Genomic DNA, 20,980 nt, shown 5'->3' on the forward strand with positions numbered 1-20,980 from the left:
GACAGAGATTTCTATATATAGTTCTCTGCTCTCTAATAATATATATAACATATATATGTATTTTATATATATATATATATATAGTATAACATAGGTGTTTGTATATGCTTAGGACCAGAATAGTATAAATTTCTTTTATACTTGGAAGAAATTTGGTTTATTGCTGCTTCATGTTTCATATAGCATCAGTTTTGTATTACCTTAGACAGAGGACTAATGATTACTATTGGTTGAGGTTTAATGCCTTATTGTTATCTACTTGCATATTCTGTTGACTATATGTGCAATTTCTTATCTATCTTGCATACTGGATATTAGCTTATTAAGCTAACTTTGGTTTTTCTGTGTTGATATTACAGATTCTCATAGCACAACGAGCAAGCTAAATGAAAGCAAGTGCAAAAAGGTCCTACAAAAAGAGAGCAAAAAGCTCCTATAGAATTAGTGCTTGGAAGCTTCCAAAGCTAGACTCCAATGAGGCCATGAGAGCAGCAAAGCTTGCAAAGCTACTCTTTTATGTAAATTTCTAGATGTATATTGCTAGGAGAGTACTATTAGATGTACTTCTTTTGTGGATAAAAGATTACCTTTGCACAATCCATTTTGGTGCATGATGTGGATTATAACAATTTCTTCTATATATTGATTAGTTACTGTTAATTTGGTCATTTTTGATTCCGCTTCCAGCATATATAATGCATTGAATCATTCTTTTACTACAATAATAATCACACAAAACTGTCATATGTACACAACATTTACAATAGCCTCAAAATTCAAGTTGTCGTCTGAATGCAAAAAAGATCACGGACGCTATGAAAAAACTGTTGTGTGAATAACAGTAACATAACGGTTATAAAAAAAATGACTTTTGAATCACAATCACACAACGGGTTTTTAAGTTGCCTGTTGTCTGAGTAACGTTCACACAATAGTTAATGCAGTCGACATGGATACCGAGTTCTTCAGACGACGGTTCTCTAAATCATGTTTCATCATACGGCAGCGAGATATACAACAGTCAGCTCCGTATCAGACGACAGTTTTTAGCCGTCGTCTGATTCAATTTTTGTACTAGTGGGAGAAGACACTATTTCAATTTATGAATAAAAAACACAAGGTGAATAACAAAGGAGGGGATCTAATTAAATCCCCTTCAAGTAACAAGTATAAACAAATGAGTTAACGAAACCCAAACTAAGGAAAGCTCAAAACATAATTAACATAATGCGACAAGATATAAAGGGGAGGCACATTCCACCATACTTGTTTTTATAAAGATGTTCCATGATCAGTTAAAGCATCTATTACCTTATATTCCCTTCTTTAATATATGACTTAAAGTTCATTTGCAAGATTTTGTATGAGCAATTTAAGCAACAAATTCGAAGTTGGACACAAGCAAAGGAGAACTAATATAATCAAGTATAATAGAAAAATCAATAACCAAATGTGTTTCCAATCGTGAGCCTACGCAAGCTCTATAGTTGTGATGATAGCAATTACTTCCGCTGCAATAGAACTAGAAATATCAAGATTAGAAGTGATATGTCCCAGATCTCAAGTTATCAGTTTATTGATCATTTAGACTGAAAACGACAACAATTTTTACTTTTACCTTTGTTTCAGACTTTTTAGGAGTTTTAAAAGTTGATTTTTTGCTTGGCTCTGTTTTTGAGAAAAGTTTTTTCATGGAAGTTGTAAAGGACTTTCGTACGAAAATTTTGTAATTTTTTGGGCTCATGTAGATATAAGTGGATGTTCTCAAAGAGAAGACTTGCCATTTTGTGAGATTTCCATTTCTGAAAATCAGAGACAGAGAAAGAGACAGAGACAGAGAAAGCAGACTGGAGAAACTTCCCTGCCTCGTCGGCGGAGTTTCTAGCCACCTCTGGCTATGAACCGGTCCCATTTGAACTTCCTCTTCCTCCCTGTGGTGGAGGCGTACTGCGATTGTGGCGGTACAATTCGCAGCAAGCCAAGAACTACGATAGGCCCATTTTTTATTTTCCGGCAAATTACCTATTTTCTGACTGTGTTCGACCACACCACCGCCTGGGCTTTGAAGCCCCTTCCTTCATAGTCCTAACCAACTAAATCTCTTGCAATTCAGTCCAAGCCAATCAAATCGAAGATTTGAGCAATTTTGAGGATTTTGAGTTCGAGGTAAATTCTGCCCTATACATTTAAAATTGATCAATGTCATAATTGAGAAAGTTTTTGAGGATGATGAGTGAATCATATTGATATAATTTGGTGACCCAATTCAGGGTTCAAACCGGTTGCTTGTGTGTGGCGGAGTGTGGGGGCGCGTCAAGCCGTTTCTTACGGCCTGCTTTGGTCTGTTGGGTTGAGCTTCTTGTTAAGGACTTGTAGATATGATGTGATGACCTAGATTTTCGTTATTTAATTCTTGCAATTAATAATGGACCAATTATATGAATTATTGTTGTTATGCCTTGTTCGTATGTTATTCGTGATTTGGAATTATTTTCGGATAAATAATTATTCGAAACACATAGTTTTAGGGGGGCACGAAGGTTGACCTTTTATTTGTTAGCTTTCTCTAAAAATTTCCTTCATGAAAGTTGTAGAGCGCGTCGATACGAGTTCGTGGACATGTGAAACACGTAAGTAGGAAATCGTATGAGAAAGTTATGGTCAACGGAAGTTATTTCTATTTTCATAAATTTTTGTATAAATTGGGAAATTTTTGGAAATAGTTCACACTTTCCGAAAATTTCCATTTTGGTACTGTTCCAGAAATTTCCAGATGCTCCATTCTCTCTCTTCGAAACCCTTGACCTGACCCATACTCATTTTCTTAACCTGGCTGAAACTCACTCCTCCGGCAACGGCAGACGACGGCACCGACCCAAACCGCTTCCTCTCCTCCTTCTGATCCTCCCTACGGTGGACTCTTACGCCGATTCTCACCAAGGCAGAGCAGCGAAGTGGTGAAGCTTGGTTGCGGTGGACGCGATCAGAACTTACTCCTCCTCCGACGGCTGGGCGCGAAGTCGGTCTTGTTTTGCTCGTGGAAGTCTCCTCTTTCGATCCTTGGTAGTGGGTTTGATCGATTTTCGGTATGGAGCTGCAACTCACTGTGAACTGTGTATTTCGGCTTGCGGCAGCGATCTAGGCCGAATTAGCTCAAGTCCCAGGTATTAGAGTTGATCCTCATTGTTTAAAATCCATTTTTGACAGTTGTTGGTTTTGAGTTTGGCACAGCGGCGGGTGCGATGCACGTGCAGCACCCTGTGGCGGCACGTCCGGCCTCCTTTGGGGGGGGGGGGGGGGGGGGAGGGGTACGCAGTTGTTTGTCATGTTATCATCTACTCGTCGATACAAGAGTTTTGATATATGATTTGTAGCATTTGGAGATCGTTTGATTATGTTAGGGTTTTTCCGTAATTTTGACTATCTCGATTTTTGATCTATGAAGATCCGACAATTGGATCGACTTATTGTTTTGATATATCAATCCTAGAAGTGTTCTGAAGATTTTGGATGATCTCGGATGAGGTCTCGCTTCAATTGGCGTTACTTTTGGGTTTTAGTTTAAATAAGTGATTCAAACTTTAATCGCTTTGTGATTTGTGTACTAAATTGAAACCGTACTTTCTTTAGGTGCATGACAGAGTGCATTCTGTAAGTTATCTAGTTGTGTGTAGACATAGCAGAAATTTCGAGGTGAGTAATCTCACAATGTTCATTTACGAACAGATTTTCCCTATCGTTTTGGGAGTTTTTTATTTAACTGCAAACTATAGTTGGCATTATTGGCATTTGTGAGTGAATGACTACCTATATATATATATATATATATTTTTTTTTTTTTTCGTGAAATATATATGTGTTAGTGGATTTGTTGTAATGAAACAATATTTTTTGGTGTGTTCATTATATTGTTTTGGGATGCGGCTTTTCAAGAAACAATATATTGTGGGAAGTGTTAGTTTCTATTGTTTTGAAAACTGTTGAGATTTGGGGAACATTTTAGGTCTTGGGCGACTTATTTAAATGTTGGTCTTTGTACCGGGAGTCATTGATGGGGTTCAATTACAGGGAATCTTTTATTTTAGATTTGGTAACATTTGGGTCCAGTGCTACTCATTTAATATTTTGGTATTTATATCGAGGATCCAAAGACTTGAGGGTAGAGGATCAGGAGTCACGAATGTGACCAAGGCATGTTATCGAGAACCAAGCCTGTGGCCGGGTTATTGGTTACGATCAGTTAGAGCTCTAGTTAGTCTTCTAGGTTTAATTGTATCTTATGGGGAGTAATAGTTGAGGTTACTTGGGACTCATAAGTACAGGTTTGAAAGAGAGTCTCGAGAGTATTCTTTCTTTTATTATCCATGGAGAACTTTGGGTTTCATGTTTAGTTTGTTGAGTAAATAATATGATTTTTGTCACGGAGTGACATATGCATCTCCTTCGAGGAAATGAACCAATGCGTGGGTCGTGATTGGTGTGAGTTGTTGGTTTTTTGTATTTGGATACCTCATACAAGCTTTCATACACTCACCGGGTTTGTTATGTGGCAACCCGGTGCACTTTTCAATGGTGTAGGGGTTAATCTTGCAGGTCAGGATAATCATGGCTGAAGCTGAGATTGTGTATTTGCAGCTTTATGGTAGGAAGTCAATTTTGTGACTTTATCGTTGATAAGACTCCTGTTATGTAGTAAGCTCCAAGGAGCATTTACGTTTTATTTTGTTGTGGTAACTTAATTTGTAAACTTATGTAATATATGACTCTATGGAGCGGGTCTATATTGACATAGTGGGTTCAGGGCATCAGTATGTAATTGGTCTAAAAGGAAAAAGTTTTTCAGGTATTTTGTATTGATGGCTGAACCATCACGCATGTATAATTCTGAGATTATATTGATTTTTAGTTATTTTTAAAAATCAAGGCGTGACATATGAGTTTGGTGGAAATTGGAGGAAGTTTGGTATTGATTGGGAATTTATGAAGTTTTTGAATTTTCAGGTTGTGATTCGAGAAGATATGACGTTGGATCGTCTTCAATTCTCATTAAGATGATAGAAAAATTAAATTGGCGAAAGAAGTTTGGGTTGATTCTGATGTGATTTCAGATATTCGACGAATTATTTGTGCAAGGGGTTTTCGGGTTTTGTTTTAAAATCGTATTTATTTGGGAATCGTCGTTTACGAGTTATAATTGTGTATATGGCTACGTACCGAAATACTGCTCGACGAAGAAACTCGTATGCGTGACCGCCTAAATCGTACTGCAAGTAGAATTTGATTTTAATTTATGCATGCATTTATATTCTTTCGAATTAGCGATTTATTTAATTATCATATCATTCATTGAGCTTATGATGTGCTTTGGAATACGGATTTGAGTTTGGATTATGATTTTAGTTTCGGATTTTATTTTGGTTTATTATTTGGATTTATGATTTATGTTAGACGAATTATTTTTCAAGGTGGTTTCTGGAATTAAATATTATATTTTTATTTTCGATTTTGAAATTTTTGAAAGATTTTTGAAAATGGGATTTTCAATGGATTTATATTTCTCAATTATTTATCAGCTTTCAGTTTTGGGATTGGGAATGCTTTAGCGATGATTTCAGCTTTGGGTTATTGTTTATGATTTACAATTTATAATTTAATCTCGCTTATTTGTTATAGATTCGAGAATATTTTGGCATGTGGGACATGTCATTGAATTTAATTGATTTATTCTTGAGATTTTTCGAGTACGTTTGGGAGCCATACTTGTGCTTTTATTTGCGAGATTTGAGGAAGCTTTATGGATTTCAGCTTTCGGTTTTGGCAATGTTTTCTTTCACCCTACTTGGGTTGCTTTATGTAGGCTCCTCCTCACATGGGTTACATTTGAGTGTTTTGTATAGGCGTCATCCTCACTTACTTTGTGTTTGTGAGTTGCAGTTGAGCATAGAGCCTGGGAGGCTCCTTTGTTGTATGGTGACATACATCTTCCCCAAACATTATGTTTTTATATTTAACAAAGAGGGCTGGTTGTTTTACGAGATTTCTGATTTAAAAGAAAATATTTTCTAAATGTTGCATGCATCGCAGTTTTTAAGTTTAATTACGTGGGAAAGAATTAAAGTATTTCATTTAAATTATCTTGATTATTTATTTTTGTCCACTCACACTAACGTATTTTTCAATACTTTCTTCTATGCCCTTCGGTTTCAAATGCCCAGTTTGTAGGCTAGATTAGTTGAGGTCGGGTGTACTAGAAGTTGAGGCATAGTTGTTACTGCTTCCGCATTGTAGGATTTATCGGTCCTTTACCTTTTTACTTTATTTTCTTGTATACCTTATGTATTAAATTGCTCTAATACCCTGTGGGCTAAATATTCTTAAGTTGAGACTTGCGTTGTGTTGTGGAGTTTGATGTGAATTGGGGAGTACGGTGCCTCCAGGAGAATAAGGTTGTTTGTTAGAAGTGTAAATGTGTCTTCTACAGGTTTTGGCTAGTCCATTTTAGAGGTGACTCTGTTGAATTTTCAGTAGAGTTATTTCTAAAGTGGGCCCCGCAGGGCCACCTCAGATTTCAAGGTGAAATTCGGGGCAGGTCATGTCAAGAAGTAAAAGCACCAAGAAACTTAAATTTATAATTACGAAAAATGTCATTGAATCCTCAAATACCCTCCTCCTATTTCTGAGCACCGTAAAAATTAATCTTGATCAATCTATAACAGGGGGACGACAAGTAACACGTCGCAATCAACAACAGGCACCAAAACTCTTCTAGATATGAAGATCGTATTATGCATATGACTTGTTGCTAGTTAACCCAACTGCTTGGATATATATGCCCTAATATTAGGCGACAAAGAGCAATGATTGAAAGTGCCCCGCTCTCAAATCTGATTTAGTTCTGGCAAGTCATAGCGTCAAACAGAAGTGAAGCACACTAAATATACATGTAATCTCAACTGTAATATTATCAGTTTGAAAAGAAAAAAAAAAATATATATATATATATATATATATATATACTATTATTAAGATAAGAGAGTTTGTATAGCATTATAATATAGCTCTTTGTCTTTGAAGAGCTCCAAAAAACCTGGAGTGCCCTATGTCGAGGTTTTGAGAACTTCTGCTCGTCTGGTGGCTCTCGAGATAGGTGAGGGTTTGCCTCTCCGCTATTGGGCCGTTGTCGGATGGGTGTTGAACGCTATTTGCGTGGAGAGTTCAGAAGGAGAGGCTTCGGGTTCAAGGTGTTGGACGGGGCAGGGTGAGTTACTAGACGAAATCTCTAGATGTGATCACGTTGTGCAGGGATGGTGGCATCTAGCGTGGGCTCTACAGATCTGAGCGGCAGCGTGGTTTTGATGGATTGAGCGGTAGCGTAGTTCTAAGGAGCTGTGCGATGGTGAGAATCTGGATGATCCGGGCAGTGGCTTTTGTTTCAGGAGGGGTACGCAGCGAGGCCAAGTAGTGGGCATTGTATGCTGGGTCGGGCCCGCGTGGCAAGCTATAGCGGACTGGTGGTGGGAGCGGACAGCGCTGCACGGGCATTTGCACAAGGGAGATGATGTTTGAGCCTGCTCCAAATCCTGGTGGGCCTTGTGGTTTTGGGCTTATCCTCTTTGGGCTACCCTATTGTGCCTTTAATTGGGCTAGGGCTTTGGCCCTTGGCCCAACCCTATGTTTTTGACTTTTTGTCTAATTACAATAATTTCTTTGTATTAGGAACCTACATCTCTAGCACCTCCGGCGAATTACCAATTAAGGATCCCCGCTACCTCTACATATTTGAATGTATAATGAGTATGTTTTTTTCTATGTACCACCGTGGGTACTAACACTATCTTCTTGTCTATCTATAAATGGAAGCGAAAGATTATGTAACGACCTATTCTGGCTGGTGATGAATATATTATTTCGCCCTTGGGGCTTGATTCAAAAAAAGATAAAACAGTTTATCAACCCAAATAGAATTATTTTTTTTTAACGAAAATATCCTTCAAATATTAAAAAAAAAAAAACCTCTGAACTGAAATATTCGAGAATGACAAAAAGACCAATTTACAAAATAAAATAAAAGAAATTTAACCAAAAAAAAAAAAGGAGGAGTTGATTTCTCTACATTATGTGAAATAACTGTTCACGTAATTATCCAGACCCATAGTGTGTTTGGCGTCTTGTATATATTAGGCAAAATAGCCAAATTAACCCCCGACTTTCTCATAGATGTCGATTTATCTCCTGACATTTCAATTTTGATTATTCACTCCCTCACTTTTCTAACCGTTGCCTATTTACAACCTACCTTTAACTTATAGACTTTCCATCCAATGACTCCGTTAACTTGGTTAGCACATAAGGGGCATTTTCATCTTTTAAACGACCACTTGTAGGTAAAGCTAATTTGATTCCATTAACTAGGTATTACTTTGTTTTTTTTTGTTTTTTTTTTCTTTTTCTACCTCTTAGATAAGAGATCTCTTTTACTAACTAGTATATGTCTTCATGGCTCATGCAAGACAATCTAATGATGGATGAACATCCTTGAACGATCGATATGGCTACTAAATATAAATGCAATTTTTTTTGGGCCTATAATGTAACTGATCATGTTGGAAGTGTTGTTAGGCCGCTTGCGTATCAAATCAATATTATTTTTACTACCCAGTTTAAATACTCGATTATCAAATGATAATTGGAGGTACGGTTCGATAATGTCTGGTGGGCAACACAACAAAAACTTCTTGTTAGGCACTGATGTTTTTCTTTTTTTTCTTTTTGTTTTGGTGAGGTTGTAAAACAGTGTATAAAGATGAAGACAAAGAGATGCTCAGAACTATTGTTATAAACTCATCTTCGTCTTTTCAACTACACGTGACGAAAATACAATTCACGTGCTAACCAAGTTAACGGAGAAATTGGATGGAAAGTCTAAAAGTTAATAGTAATGTGTAAATCGGCAACAATTAGAATAGTGAGGGTGTAAATAATCAAAATTGAAATATCATGCGGTAAATCAGCAACCATAGAAAAGTCAAGGGGTAATTTGGCTATTTTACCTATATTAACCAAAGTTATTAGATGGATTTCACTTATTCATTTAATCCTAAATTCAAGTTGAAAATAATCTAATGCTTGGAAAGAAATCCAATTGGGACTACATGTAGGCCTGGCAACAGTGCGGTCACGGGCGGGTTACGGGCGGAATTAACGGGTTGGCGGTCTTAACGGGTTCAACCCGTTATAACCCGTTAAGATAACGGGTTATAACAGGTTGAGCCCGATGGGTTCGCGGGTTACCCGTTGGAACCCGTTAAGACCGCTAAGGTTTTTATTTATTTTATTTTAAAAAAAAATTATTTTCTAATTAATTACTCACTAAAACCCGTTAATACTTGTTAACAATAAATTAGCCATTGAAACCCGTTAAGACCCGTTAACATAAAAATGAATTTATTTATTTATTTTTTTTGCATTTTTTTAAACTCTTTTTCACACTCATTATCTATTAAAACTTTTCTCCAAAAAAAAAAAAAATTTATTTTTTTTAAACCCTCTTCCAATCCATTACCCATTAAAACTCTTTTTCATTGTTGATTTTCATTAAATCGAACTATCAAAAGTTAATACATATTGGGCTCACAATTCTCCAAAAAAAAAAAAAAACTCTTTTTTTTTTTTTTCCTCTTCTAACCGGGTTCGATGGGTTCCGTCGGGCAACCCGTTTCCGCCCGTTAACTAACGGGTTGTTAACGGATTGGCAGCCCATTAACACGTTAAGTTATCGGACGGAAATAAATGGGTTTTTAGCGGGCGGTTAATGGGTGGTTAACGGGTCATGGGCTGAATTGTCAGGCCTAACTACATGAACGTACTGGTACTGAAATACTACCGACTCTAGTTACTCTATCCGATGAAATTGCACGCATGCGGCTTGCGCACATTTCCTTTTCCTATTGAGGACAAGCATTCTCTCATCTCTTTTACACCACACATGCACATGATCAATGATCAATCATGTTCTTGCACCAAGAAAACGTTGAAAACCGAGCGCATTCCCGACCGGTCATTTGCATGTTTTGTCAAAATGGCAACCATTGATGAAAATTCGGGATACAACTGAATGAAGGAAGTAAAATCCTCTCCGATGAGTCAAAGATCGAGTTAACGATTCCCTCTATTCTATGTCCATGACTCTGAAACCCTCTCCGATCTCAAATCCTCATCATCACACACCGCCACCATATCCATTTGCGACCATACTCAAATCAACTCCCACCAACCTACAGTCATCGCTCAAATAACTCTAGCTGCGAAAACGTGGGGTTTCTTTCAAGTACTCAAATCACCGTACTCATTTTGATACTGGAAGAGACGGACGCCATCAAAGGCGTTCCATGAGCAACCTCATGAGGCAGAGGCAAAGTACTACAAGCAAGAGGGGAAAGGCGAGTGTAGAAAGGCAGCTAGCTGGCATGAAGGATTCCAGGAGTAACCTCATGAAGCAAAGGCGAAGTACTACAAGCAAGAGGGGCAAGTCGAGCGTACAAAGGCAACTAGCTGGCATGAATCGTTGCAGTCGATGGGAGACGAATGTAAATAAATGTGACACGTATAAGGCTACCAGAATTTGTCCAAGATAAAGGTCTTGATGATGATCAAGTGACAAAATAAAGAACCGTAAAAATTTGTCAAAGTGTTTATGGTAGAATATTATCAAACATGAAATTCATCCCAAATCCAGTAGGGTTAATATAAACTACAATGATTCCACTATTGGACAAAGCAAATTCTGATTTATCAAAAAAGGTAGAACCAAAATATAAACTTCAAACTCAAGCCTAGACCTTCGAGCAGTTTTACTTGATCTTCTTCTTTGGCCTCAACTGCAAGAAACCAAAAAAAAAACACTTTCAGTTCTCCTCAAAAAGATCCTAAGTTGTCCACTGCAATTTCTTCAATCGGGTTCCGCAACAATAAGTTATAAAATTTTACCTGATTGCTGTGGCCACACTTCTTCTTCCTACAGTTGACAGCCCTTGGGTGTAGACGAGCATAACATCTGAAAGGCCACAAGAACAAAAAATTAGGAGTTGGCAACAGAAACTGCTCATATTACACAATACAAAGATAAGTATTGAGGCCCCATTACACCAAAATCCGCATCATCAAAACACAGGCTAACTGGCAGCACACAATTATCTACAACAGCATACAAAATGCAACAGAAACAGAGATTGTAGAAAAAGCACAGCAATAGATTCTCAGATGGAACTCAACATGAATGAAGATTAACATATATAAAAAGAACCGACAAATACCAAATGAAAGCCGTAATTCCATTTAAAACTAACAAAAAAGGAATCTATTGCCCCTTTGGAGTTCAAATGCACTAACAAATCTTGATAGGTTGGAACTTTTGTGCATAATGGAAAAATGTAGCCAAGGGTTCAAGACACTCAGAAAAGAAACAGAACTCTGAGAGTAGTACGATTTGGCAAGTGATTATGCGAAGGTTTGTTTTCAAATGTTAGAGAGGCCTCAATTAAAGAGTAGCTTCCCCTCCGCTGGGACCTTCGCATAAAACCTAATTTCAATAAAGAAAAGAAAATATCTGATGTAGAAACATTGATCCAGAAATAAAAACCGACACCCATCGATGAAACTGGGTTTCGGGCGATCTGCTTTCAGCACAATATTCGAAGGCAAACTTGGATGAAAGCGCACTGTTTTATACACTGCCTCCATAGGTCCCTCGATTTAAAAAGATATCATAGAAACAGACATAAGAAAAGCTGCAATGATGCTCAGTGAATACGAACCATAGATTTAGATATTCATCTTGCAACAGCAATCAATTGAGTATTTCTCATCTATATTATCATCATCGCATCATATGATTCTCAAACATCACATGAATGTAAGCAAGACATTAAAACATCCATCAAATCAGACTAATCCACAAAAACTTGAGTATCTAGATCTATTTAACTACAAACAAGAAGTGGTAACTATCATGATCTAGAAGCAACATTCACACTTTTTCAACATAAATAAAAAAAGACGATATTCCATTCATGAAAATCAGCTGCAGGTAATAAAGTCCAGCTGACAAAGTTAATAGAATGAAAAATTGATGTGGGGACAAGCATAACCCCAATTGCAATTGAGAAGCAAGTAGGCTAAGTAATTGTCCCACCAGGTACGACTAATCGTACAAAGCTAAAATACCAATCAACAATTTAGCAGAGTCAATAGCCACATCAAGTTCAAGCACATTACAACACGATAAATTAGCTCAAACAGATATCTAGCAAACAATGTGATCATTCAGAGTTTCAACCAAAGTAAGTACCAATCTAGCTAAAGCTAACATTTCAAAAACAACACAATGTTCCATTCATGAAAATCAACTGCAAGTAATGAAGCCCAGCTGACAAAGTTAATAGAATGGGAATTTCTTGTTGGGACAAGTATAACATCAATTGCACATTAACAGCAAAGGAGGCTAAGTAAGTGTCCCCTCAGTTTTTCTCAAGCCAAAACCCTAAACACAAATAAACAGATTCAATTAGGAAAAAAGAGCCTCACTTTCTGCAAATCATCTTCTCCTGATTGTACTTGCGAGCCAAGGCCATCAAGGAAGGCTCGATGATACCTCCACGGAGCCTCAGCACCAGATGAAGAGTCGACTCTGGAAGCCACAAAAACCAATCCAATCAGTTTCGAAATCAAATTCAGAAACGCAGAAGCAAAGTGAAAGAGAAGGCGGACAGACCTTTCTGGATGTTGTAGTCGGCCAAGGTGCGGCCGTCTTCGAGCTGCTTTCCGGCGAAAATCAAACGCTGCTGGTCCGGAGGAATGCCTTCCTTGTCTTGGATCTTGGCCTTGACATTGTCGATGGTGTCGCTGCTCTCGACCTCGAGAGTGATGGTCTTCCCCGTTAGGGTTTTCACGAAAATCTGCATCTTGCGGCGGCTCTTGTTTGTGGGAGCCTCAAATGCGATCCTCCGGGTTTTATAAGCTTTGGCTAGGGTTGCATTTCTCATACGGTCATACTTCACAAATCGTTTATGTAAACTCTGGGCGCTAGTTCTCGGCCCACAATGGAGAGTATTGGATTGGGTCTACTAACTTGAAATTGAAGTTTTAACTTTATTCCATTTTTTTTTTTTTTTTTGGAAAAGTAGTCCATACTTTTTTTATCTTCATAATTTCGGTTTTAAATTTGTGTTCAAAATGATACATGACTTGCTACATAAATATTTTTAGATTTTCAAATATAAACACAAAAACACCTAGGCGGATGACGGGCTACAATTGAGTCGAGTGTATCGGATGCCATAACCCTAAGCGAGTGACGGGCTACGATTAAGGCGAGTGTATCGGATGCCATAACCCTAGGCAGTGATGGGTTACGATTGAGACAAGTGTATTGGATGCCATAACCCTAATCGGGTGACGGGTTACGATTCAGTTAGAGCTCTAGTCTGTCTGTCATTGTACTGCATGGGGGTGACGCGTTGGGTCACTTGAGGCCCATAAGTACACATGTTTTTAAAAGAGAGTTCGGGTTGATTCTTTCTTTTATTGTCCATTGAGGGACTTGAGTTCTTTCTAGAGTGTGGAGTTGATTTCGGTTTTATTTGAATGGTTTGATTTTAATGTAATCTCCTGAACTAAGTTCTATGCAGGGATTACTGCCGTTTGAATTGTTTGTTTTAATGTAATCTCCTTAACTAAGTTCTATGCAGGGATTACTGCCTTTTGAATTGTTTGTTTTAATGTAATTTCATGAACTAAACTATACGCAGGAATTGCTATGATTTAAATTGTGTGATTTTAGGTGATCTCCTGAACTAATTCTCTATGCAGGGATTACTAATTTTTACCGAGTGTGATTATATGTTTGGTTGTGTTTTGTGGAGTTAAATGTTGTTGCTTTAATTTATCTCACGAGTTGAGAAATTATAAGCATGAGTGACGTGAGTCATTTTAATTGAGTTTACTCATACGAGCTTAAAAAGCTTACCGGGTTTGTTGTTTCAATCTGGTGCACTATTCCATGGTGTAGGGTTTATTGTACAGGTTAGAATATCGATTAATCGTTGTCGAAGCTGAGATGTACGTTCGGTAGCGTGGACGTCGAAGGTTACTCTTAGTTTTAAGTCTTCCGCTGTGTAGTGAGTTGTGGTGGGTGTGTTTATTTATTGAATTATCATTAAGTTTAATTTGTAAACTATCTGTAATGTAATATGTTACTCTAAAGAACGGGTCGATATTGACATTGTGAGCTTGGTTGGTTTAGTTGCTTAATTTAATTGTTAAATTTTGTAAGTGTCTTCTTGTGTTTGTTGAGTTTTCGCGCTTAAGATTTGAATTCCTTTATTCAAAATTCGGGGTGTGACATGCTAGCTGGAATTTTTTGAAACTTCTGTGGAGTCCTTGCTTTATAAGGTTAGGGTTTCCATTGGGTTGTGTTGGAATGTGCTAATGGGCTTCGTTGTTTTTGGCCTATTCAAAATTTTAGATTTTATTTTTTATTCTATTTTTGGCCATTATTTCACTTTTCTATAAGGAAAATATGGCCATGCTCATCTTCTCTTGAGAGAAAAGTTCGCAAAGAAAACAACAGTCCTAATGTAACTTTTAGGGAGAATATGTCACTTAACTTTTACTTATTCGACACTTTGGTCACTCACTTTTTATATATATTACTCTGGTCACTCAATTTTAACTATGTTATTCACTTTAGTCACTCTATTAATTTTTTCATTAAAAAAAAACTTTATTTGTCATAATATCAATGATATTTTCGTCCAACCAATCATGGAAAATTGAGAAGTCTAAATTGGAATGATTGAGAAAAGTGACTAAATTGAGACAAAATGACCATTCAGTGACTAAAGTGATTAATAATACAATTACAGATATAGTGAAATTTTTTCTAAATTTTATACATCTTCGGGAGTCTAGTTTTCTTTGTTTTGGGTCTAATTCTAAAAGGTAAGTGTAATGAGGGTGTTTTGGGTAGCTTATTCTGGTTTTAAATAGTTTTTAATTTTTTAAATTTTTTTTATTATTATTTTTTTTAAATACTGGTTTAGAATAGGTTGTGTTAGGATACTTTGCAAAAAACTCTTTTCTGACGACCCTTTAAGGGTGTGTCATTTTTGTACTACTTTATAAATTTCAATGAAATGATTAACATTTTTGTCACTGATTATATGCATTTTATGCATGTAATTGTATTTAGAACACAATGATTAAGCTAATTTTCAAGTCATTTATAATATAATTAATCTATTTTTATTTATTTTGTAGAAAATAACCTGAGTCAAAGAAATCGAAAGACAATAATGTGAAAATTGAGCATTTCGGTTTTCAACAAAAAGGCGAAATTATCGATGCGGCCAACTAGTTCAGCAGGAAGAAAGGAAAAAAAACACAAAAAAAGAGATAATAATTTAAAATTGTGTCTTGCGTTGCTTAATTAACCTAACCAAAGTATTCGGAATTTGGTCTGTTCAATGAGACAAGACATAATAATTAGAAACAATATAGAATTTGGAGTACTTACCTTTTTTAAGGATTCATCGGTTCTTTTTTTAGTCAATTTCGTAAAATATGTTTGTAGAATATGATTGAAGTGTCTAAGAAGGCTAATGCTTATTAACTTATCTAATAAATATGTACACATCTAACTATAGCTATCTATATATACATATGTCTTGATATACATATGTAGGAATTTTATATCTTTATCTCCTTCTCAGCAAATAAACTTTTTTCCACCGGGGATCGTGATGGTTAATTAATGCAAGCAGGCACGTGTAGTTGGATTAATTGGTTGGGTACCAATCTTTAAGACTTTAACCATCATTTTTATCTTTCTTTTATGCACCACTCTCTCTCTCTCTCTCTCTCTCTCTCTCTCGTCAATTGGAGCCTAGAGACCAGCCATCCTCTGTTCTCTTCGATAGACAGCGCAGCAACGCAAAAGGAAGGCGGCGCACACTACCATCACATGTTCCACCGACCTTTTATCTTTTATTTATTATCTACTCAACAATTTTTTATTTTTTTTTAAATTCAAGAAGGACTCGCTTAAGTTTCAAGGAATCATCGTCAAAAGTCTCACACCTCCATTTTGGACAGTTGGGTGAAGGAAATTATTTGGTCCATACTTTCCTATTGTCACGCCCCTGATTTTACACACATGAAAATCGATATATATAACCCCATAATTATATATGCGTGAACATCCAGTCATCAATACAAAATACCTGAAACATTTTTCCCTTAAACTTACACACATATTGATGTCCTGAACCCTCAAAGTTAATATACACTCGCATCCAAAGAGTTATATATTACACAAGCTTACGAATTAAATTGTCAACAACAAAATAAAACGTAAAGGCTACTCAGAGTAACTATACAACAGAAGTCCTTATCAAAAGTAAAGTCACAAAGGTGGCTTCCTACCGTAAAGCTGCTAGCTCGCTGCCTCAACCTCGATTTTCCTAACCTGCAGGATTAACCCCTACACCGTTTGAATGGTGTACCGGGTTGCCACACAACAAACCCGGTAAGCTTTTGCAAGCCCGTATGAGTAACTCAAAACCACACATGCACAACTCGCCTAACGAGGAAACCCATCAACTCGTAAAAAGGAACACACACCATGTTTTCCCAAAACAGCACATTCTTTTCCCAAAAGAAACAATAAAGGTCACACCGTGACCAAATCATATAAATTGAAACTCTGACCATTAAATATGATAAACAAGTCCTCCCAGGACATTTAAAAGAAAGAATCCCTGAAACTCCCTTTTAAAAACACATTCTCAAATCAACACAAGTCACCCCGTGACAACATCATAATAATTGAAACTCTGACAATTAAATATGATAAACAAGTCCTCCCAGGACATTTAAAAGGAAGAATCCCCGAAACTCCCTTTTAAAACACATTCTCAAATCAACACAAGTCACCCCGTGACAAAATCATAATAATTGAAACTCTGACAATTAAATATGATAAACAAGTCCTCCCAGGACATTTAAAAGAAAGAATCCCCGAAACTCCCTTTTAAAAACACATTCTCAAATCAACACAAGTCACCCCGTGACAAAATCATAATAATTGAAACTCTGACAATTAAATATGATAAACAAGTCCTCCCAGGACATTTAAAAGAAAGAATCCTCGAAACTCCCTTTTAAAACACATTCTCAAATCAACACAAGTCACCCCGTGACAAAATCATAATAATTGAAACTCTGACAATTAAATATGATAAACAAGTCCTCCCAGGACATTTAAAAGAAAGAATCCCCGAAACTCCCTTTTAAAACACATTCTCAAATCAACACAAGTCACCCCGTGACAAAATCATAATAATTGAAACTCTGACAATTAAATATGATAAACAAGTCCTCCCAGGACATTTAAAAGAAAGAATCCCCGAAACTCCCTTTTAAAACACGTACTCATGAGCATCAGATAGCTCCCCGCTACCCCCCATGATGTACTATGGCAACAGACTAGAGCTCTAACTGATCGTATCCACAAACCGGGCCAAAGGCGTGAAGTCCCGATATATATGCCTGAGGTTACTCCCAGCAACCCCAAATCCTCAGACCTCCCAGGTCGTCAGATCAAAACCTTTCAAAATGGTCACTCAGGACCCAAAAGTTACTCAACTCACACAAAAGGAGATGTCACCCCGTGACCTCCAATCATCAGACCTCCCCGGTCGTCAGAGCAAAACGTTAAATCAACCAAAAGGAGAAATCACAACCTGTGACTCTCAGATCTTCCGACCCCCGGTCGTTAGATCAAAACGTTCAAATCACATCAAAGCAACTCACACCAAATCTTGACACTTTTCAAAACAATAGAAATTCCCAATTCCCACAAAATGTTTCCTGAAAAGTCAAGCCCCAAAACAATAGAATGAAACCCATCAATACCTATTGCTTCAATTCACTCATCAACCCACAAGAATATACATATTCCACATAAATATATATATATATATATATAAGTGGTCATTCACTCAGGAATGCCACTAATACCAACTATAGTTTGCAGTTAACTAAATAACTCTCAAAACAATAAGGTCAACCCGTTCGTGAATGAACTTCGTGAGATTACTCACCTCGAACTCCTGCTGCGTCTTCAATACAGAACCGAACCAAAACTATCACCAACAACTCGTCCAAATACTTCGTCAAGTACCTAATCACAATCGGTTTCCACTTAGTAATAATTCACAAACGATTTAAGTCCGAAACCCCTGTTTTGAACTAAAATCCCCAAAGTGGCGCCAATCGAGGCAAAACCACATCCGAGACCTCCCAAAGTCTTCAGAATACTTCCACGATCGATGTGACCAAACCACAAGTCGATCGGACGCTCGAATCCTCACGGATAGAATAAATCGATCGGTATGAAACTGCAAAAATCATAACAATTCCAAACGAACTCCAAAATTTGCATATTATATATCGAAACGCTCGTATCGACGAGTAGAAGACATATAATACTAGAAACAGTCCCATACATGGCCGGAACACCGCCGGAATGCAGCCACAGGTGGTGGCGCACCGCCGCCGGCCAAAACTCAATATTTCACAAAACTCCCAACATCAAAAAGCTTCATCTAAGCATGTTTGTGAACTTTCATAACTGGATCGAAGTCAGAAAACAAGCTTAAGGGATCGAAAACTACCTCACAAGTCGTGAACAGTAATCCAACCCGAGTTGATCGAAGTTTCACGTGAATCGATCCAAACAACCACCAAGGATCGATCAACGAGGCTACTCTGAGCTCAACCAAGAAGACTTGAAGCCTCGCCGACGTCGGAACAAGGATTTCCGACCGGGTCCGAAAACGCCAACCTGCACCGCCTTCTACCGCCGCCACCACCGAGAATCGGTGCTAGAGGACACCACAGGGACGACCAGACGGAGGAGACGAACTGATCTGGAAAGTTTCGTCGCCGGAGACCGCCGCAGTTCGCCGGAAAAGTCGGGTCGGATCATCCGGGTTCGGGTCGGGTAAGCTGGATAATTTCGATTCTGAAGGTGCGAACGAGAGAGAAGAGAGAGAAAGGAATAGTTTCCGGAAAAGGAAACCAAATGAAAATAGTAAGTTTCCAACTTGGGAAACTTCTATTTATACCAAAATGGAAATTCCTTCCAATGGCCATAACTTCCTCATACGAACTCCGATTCTCGCGTTCCACATATCCACGAACTCGTATCGACGCGCTCTACAACTTTCGTGAAGGAAGTTTTCGGAGAATCCCAACAAATAAAAAGTCAACCTTTGCGCCACCCCTAAAGTCACACTTTCCGAATAGAAATTCGTCCGAAACACTTCCGCTCCATCCACGAGCCACGAAACCGTCCAATAAACATAAAATTAATTCCGGAAAATCCTCGGAAAATAATTACGAATTTCCGGGGCATCACACCTATAGTTAGAAGTGATCAAGCCAACTCTCCCCTCTCTTTCATATTTTTCTATATTTTTGATGATGTATTTAAATATCGGTAGTGAGTAGTTTCTTTAAAAATTTTGGTTTGAGCTCTACCATGGATTTTATGTAAACAAATGTCCACTTATTACACTAAAAGAATTGTGTGCCCACTTACCCAATTTGAAGGTAAAAATACAATTTTTCCCTCCAAATAATTAAAAAGTCATTAGAGACTTCGTCGGACTCAGGACTTCAGTCAACAGTCGCGGGACTCGGGTCACCATCTGCCGAAATCCGATTACCAGTCGGAGGTTGCCCGAGGTTCCCAAAGATGTCGCCGGAGATTTTATTACCCCCTAATAAAACCTAATAAATTTTAATTTGGGGGCAATAAAACCAGACGGGGACTCCCTTCAACTTTCCGGAGGTTGCCGGATGTTTCCAAAGAAGTTGCCGAAGACTTTTATTACCCCTAGTAAAACCTAATAAATTTTTGCTCAGGGTAATAAAAAATTTATTGGAGGGCAATAAAACCGGACGCGAGACTTCGGTCACCGGTCCTGAGGTTTCCGAAGGTTCCCAAAGAGATCGCCAGAGACTTTTTATTACCGCCCAATAAAACCCTATAAATTTTTATTGGGGAGAAATAAAAAATTTATTGGGTACTATTGGGAGGCAATAAAACAGAACTCCGGTCACTGGTCGCCGAATTCTATTTTGGTGACCGATGACTTGATTCCTGCAATCGGCGACCTGATTCTGGCAAAGTCTCCATTGACTTATCTCTCTCTAAATGTCAAAGGGAGAGATGGCAAAATTGTCCCAAAAAAAAAAAAAAAAAAACAAGAAAAAAAAAACTTAATTGGATATAAAAAAATATGTAATTTGTTGGGTAAGTGGGCAGTCTTATAAGATGTTTGGATAAATGGGGTTAATGTAGCTCAAATTTGGGTAAATGGACATTTTCCCTAATAAGGGCTATATGTTTTTATTCAATGATTTTCAATTTCATATGTGACATATAATCTATAACATTTGGCTTCGATGCATGATTAAGAGCTTTATTAACTCTTAAATGTGTATTTGAGCAAATCTAGGAGAAATTAGGAAGCCTAATATCCTCTATAATTTATGGTTAGGACACTAGGAGTTGGTACCTAGATGTTTAGAACATGGTTAGTTACAATACCAATTTCGATTACCTTATTGGCTTGCTTAAGAACCTTGTTTCTAGAATTCTTCATTTTTTGGTGCAATTAGAGGCCCTAACAAGGCTCTAAATTGTCCCAATTAAGTTTTTACGGCCCTAGATCCGTAGGAATACCATTTAAGAAATCTAACGACTCATGGGCTTTAAAAAGCCTTGGGTACGGTTATTGATGTCATTATGAATGGAATGACCTTTGGAAAAACATATTTGTACATTGAACTTGGCTAAGAGGATACCCTAGTAACCTAATTTCCATTTAATTTTCTCTCATTTTATTTGTAAATT

At 37.5% G+C, this 20,980-nt stretch overlaps 1 protein-coding gene and 3 non-coding genes across 4 annotated transcripts in view; all 4 read right to left on the reverse strand.

The window, feature by feature from the left end:
* Positions 1-10,654: 10,654 nt before the first annotated feature.
* LOC112192948 (ubiquitin-60S ribosomal protein L40) overlaps positions 10,655-20,980 on the reverse strand; it is a 72,195-nt gene continuing 61,869 nt past the window's right edge. Inside the window, exons 4-7 of the mRNA XM_040516241.1 lie at positions 12,770-12,969; positions 12,583-12,685; positions 10,987-11,053; positions 10,655-10,877 (exon numbers count right to left, since the gene is read on the reverse strand). Of these exons, the coding sequence (XP_040372175.1) occupies positions 10,851-10,877; positions 10,987-11,053; positions 12,583-12,685; positions 12,770-12,969 (397 nt within the window). The 3' untranslated portion in view covers positions 10,655-10,850. The remainder of the gene's footprint in view (positions 10,878-10,986; positions 11,054-12,582; positions 12,686-12,769; positions 12,970-20,980) is intronic.
* On the reverse strand, positions 11,424-11,573 carry LOC112195623. The gene has a single exon (XR_002934680.1). It is a non-coding gene; the product is annotated as a small nucleolar RNA snoR145 (small nucleolar RNA).
* LOC112195608 lies at positions 12,056-12,157 on the reverse strand. Its single transcript, XR_002934662.1, has one exon. It is a non-coding gene; the product is annotated as a small nucleolar RNA snoR99 (small nucleolar RNA).
* On the reverse strand, positions 12,381-12,482 carry LOC112195609. Its single transcript, XR_002934663.1, has one exon. It is a non-coding gene; the product is annotated as a small nucleolar RNA snoR99 (small nucleolar RNA).

This window comes from Rosa chinensis, chromosome 3, assembly GCF_002994745.2.
Source record: "Rosa chinensis cultivar Old Blush chromosome 3, RchiOBHm-V2, whole genome shotgun sequence".
Lineage (NCBI taxonomy): Eukaryota > Viridiplantae > Streptophyta > Magnoliopsida > Rosales > Rosaceae > Rosa > Rosa chinensis.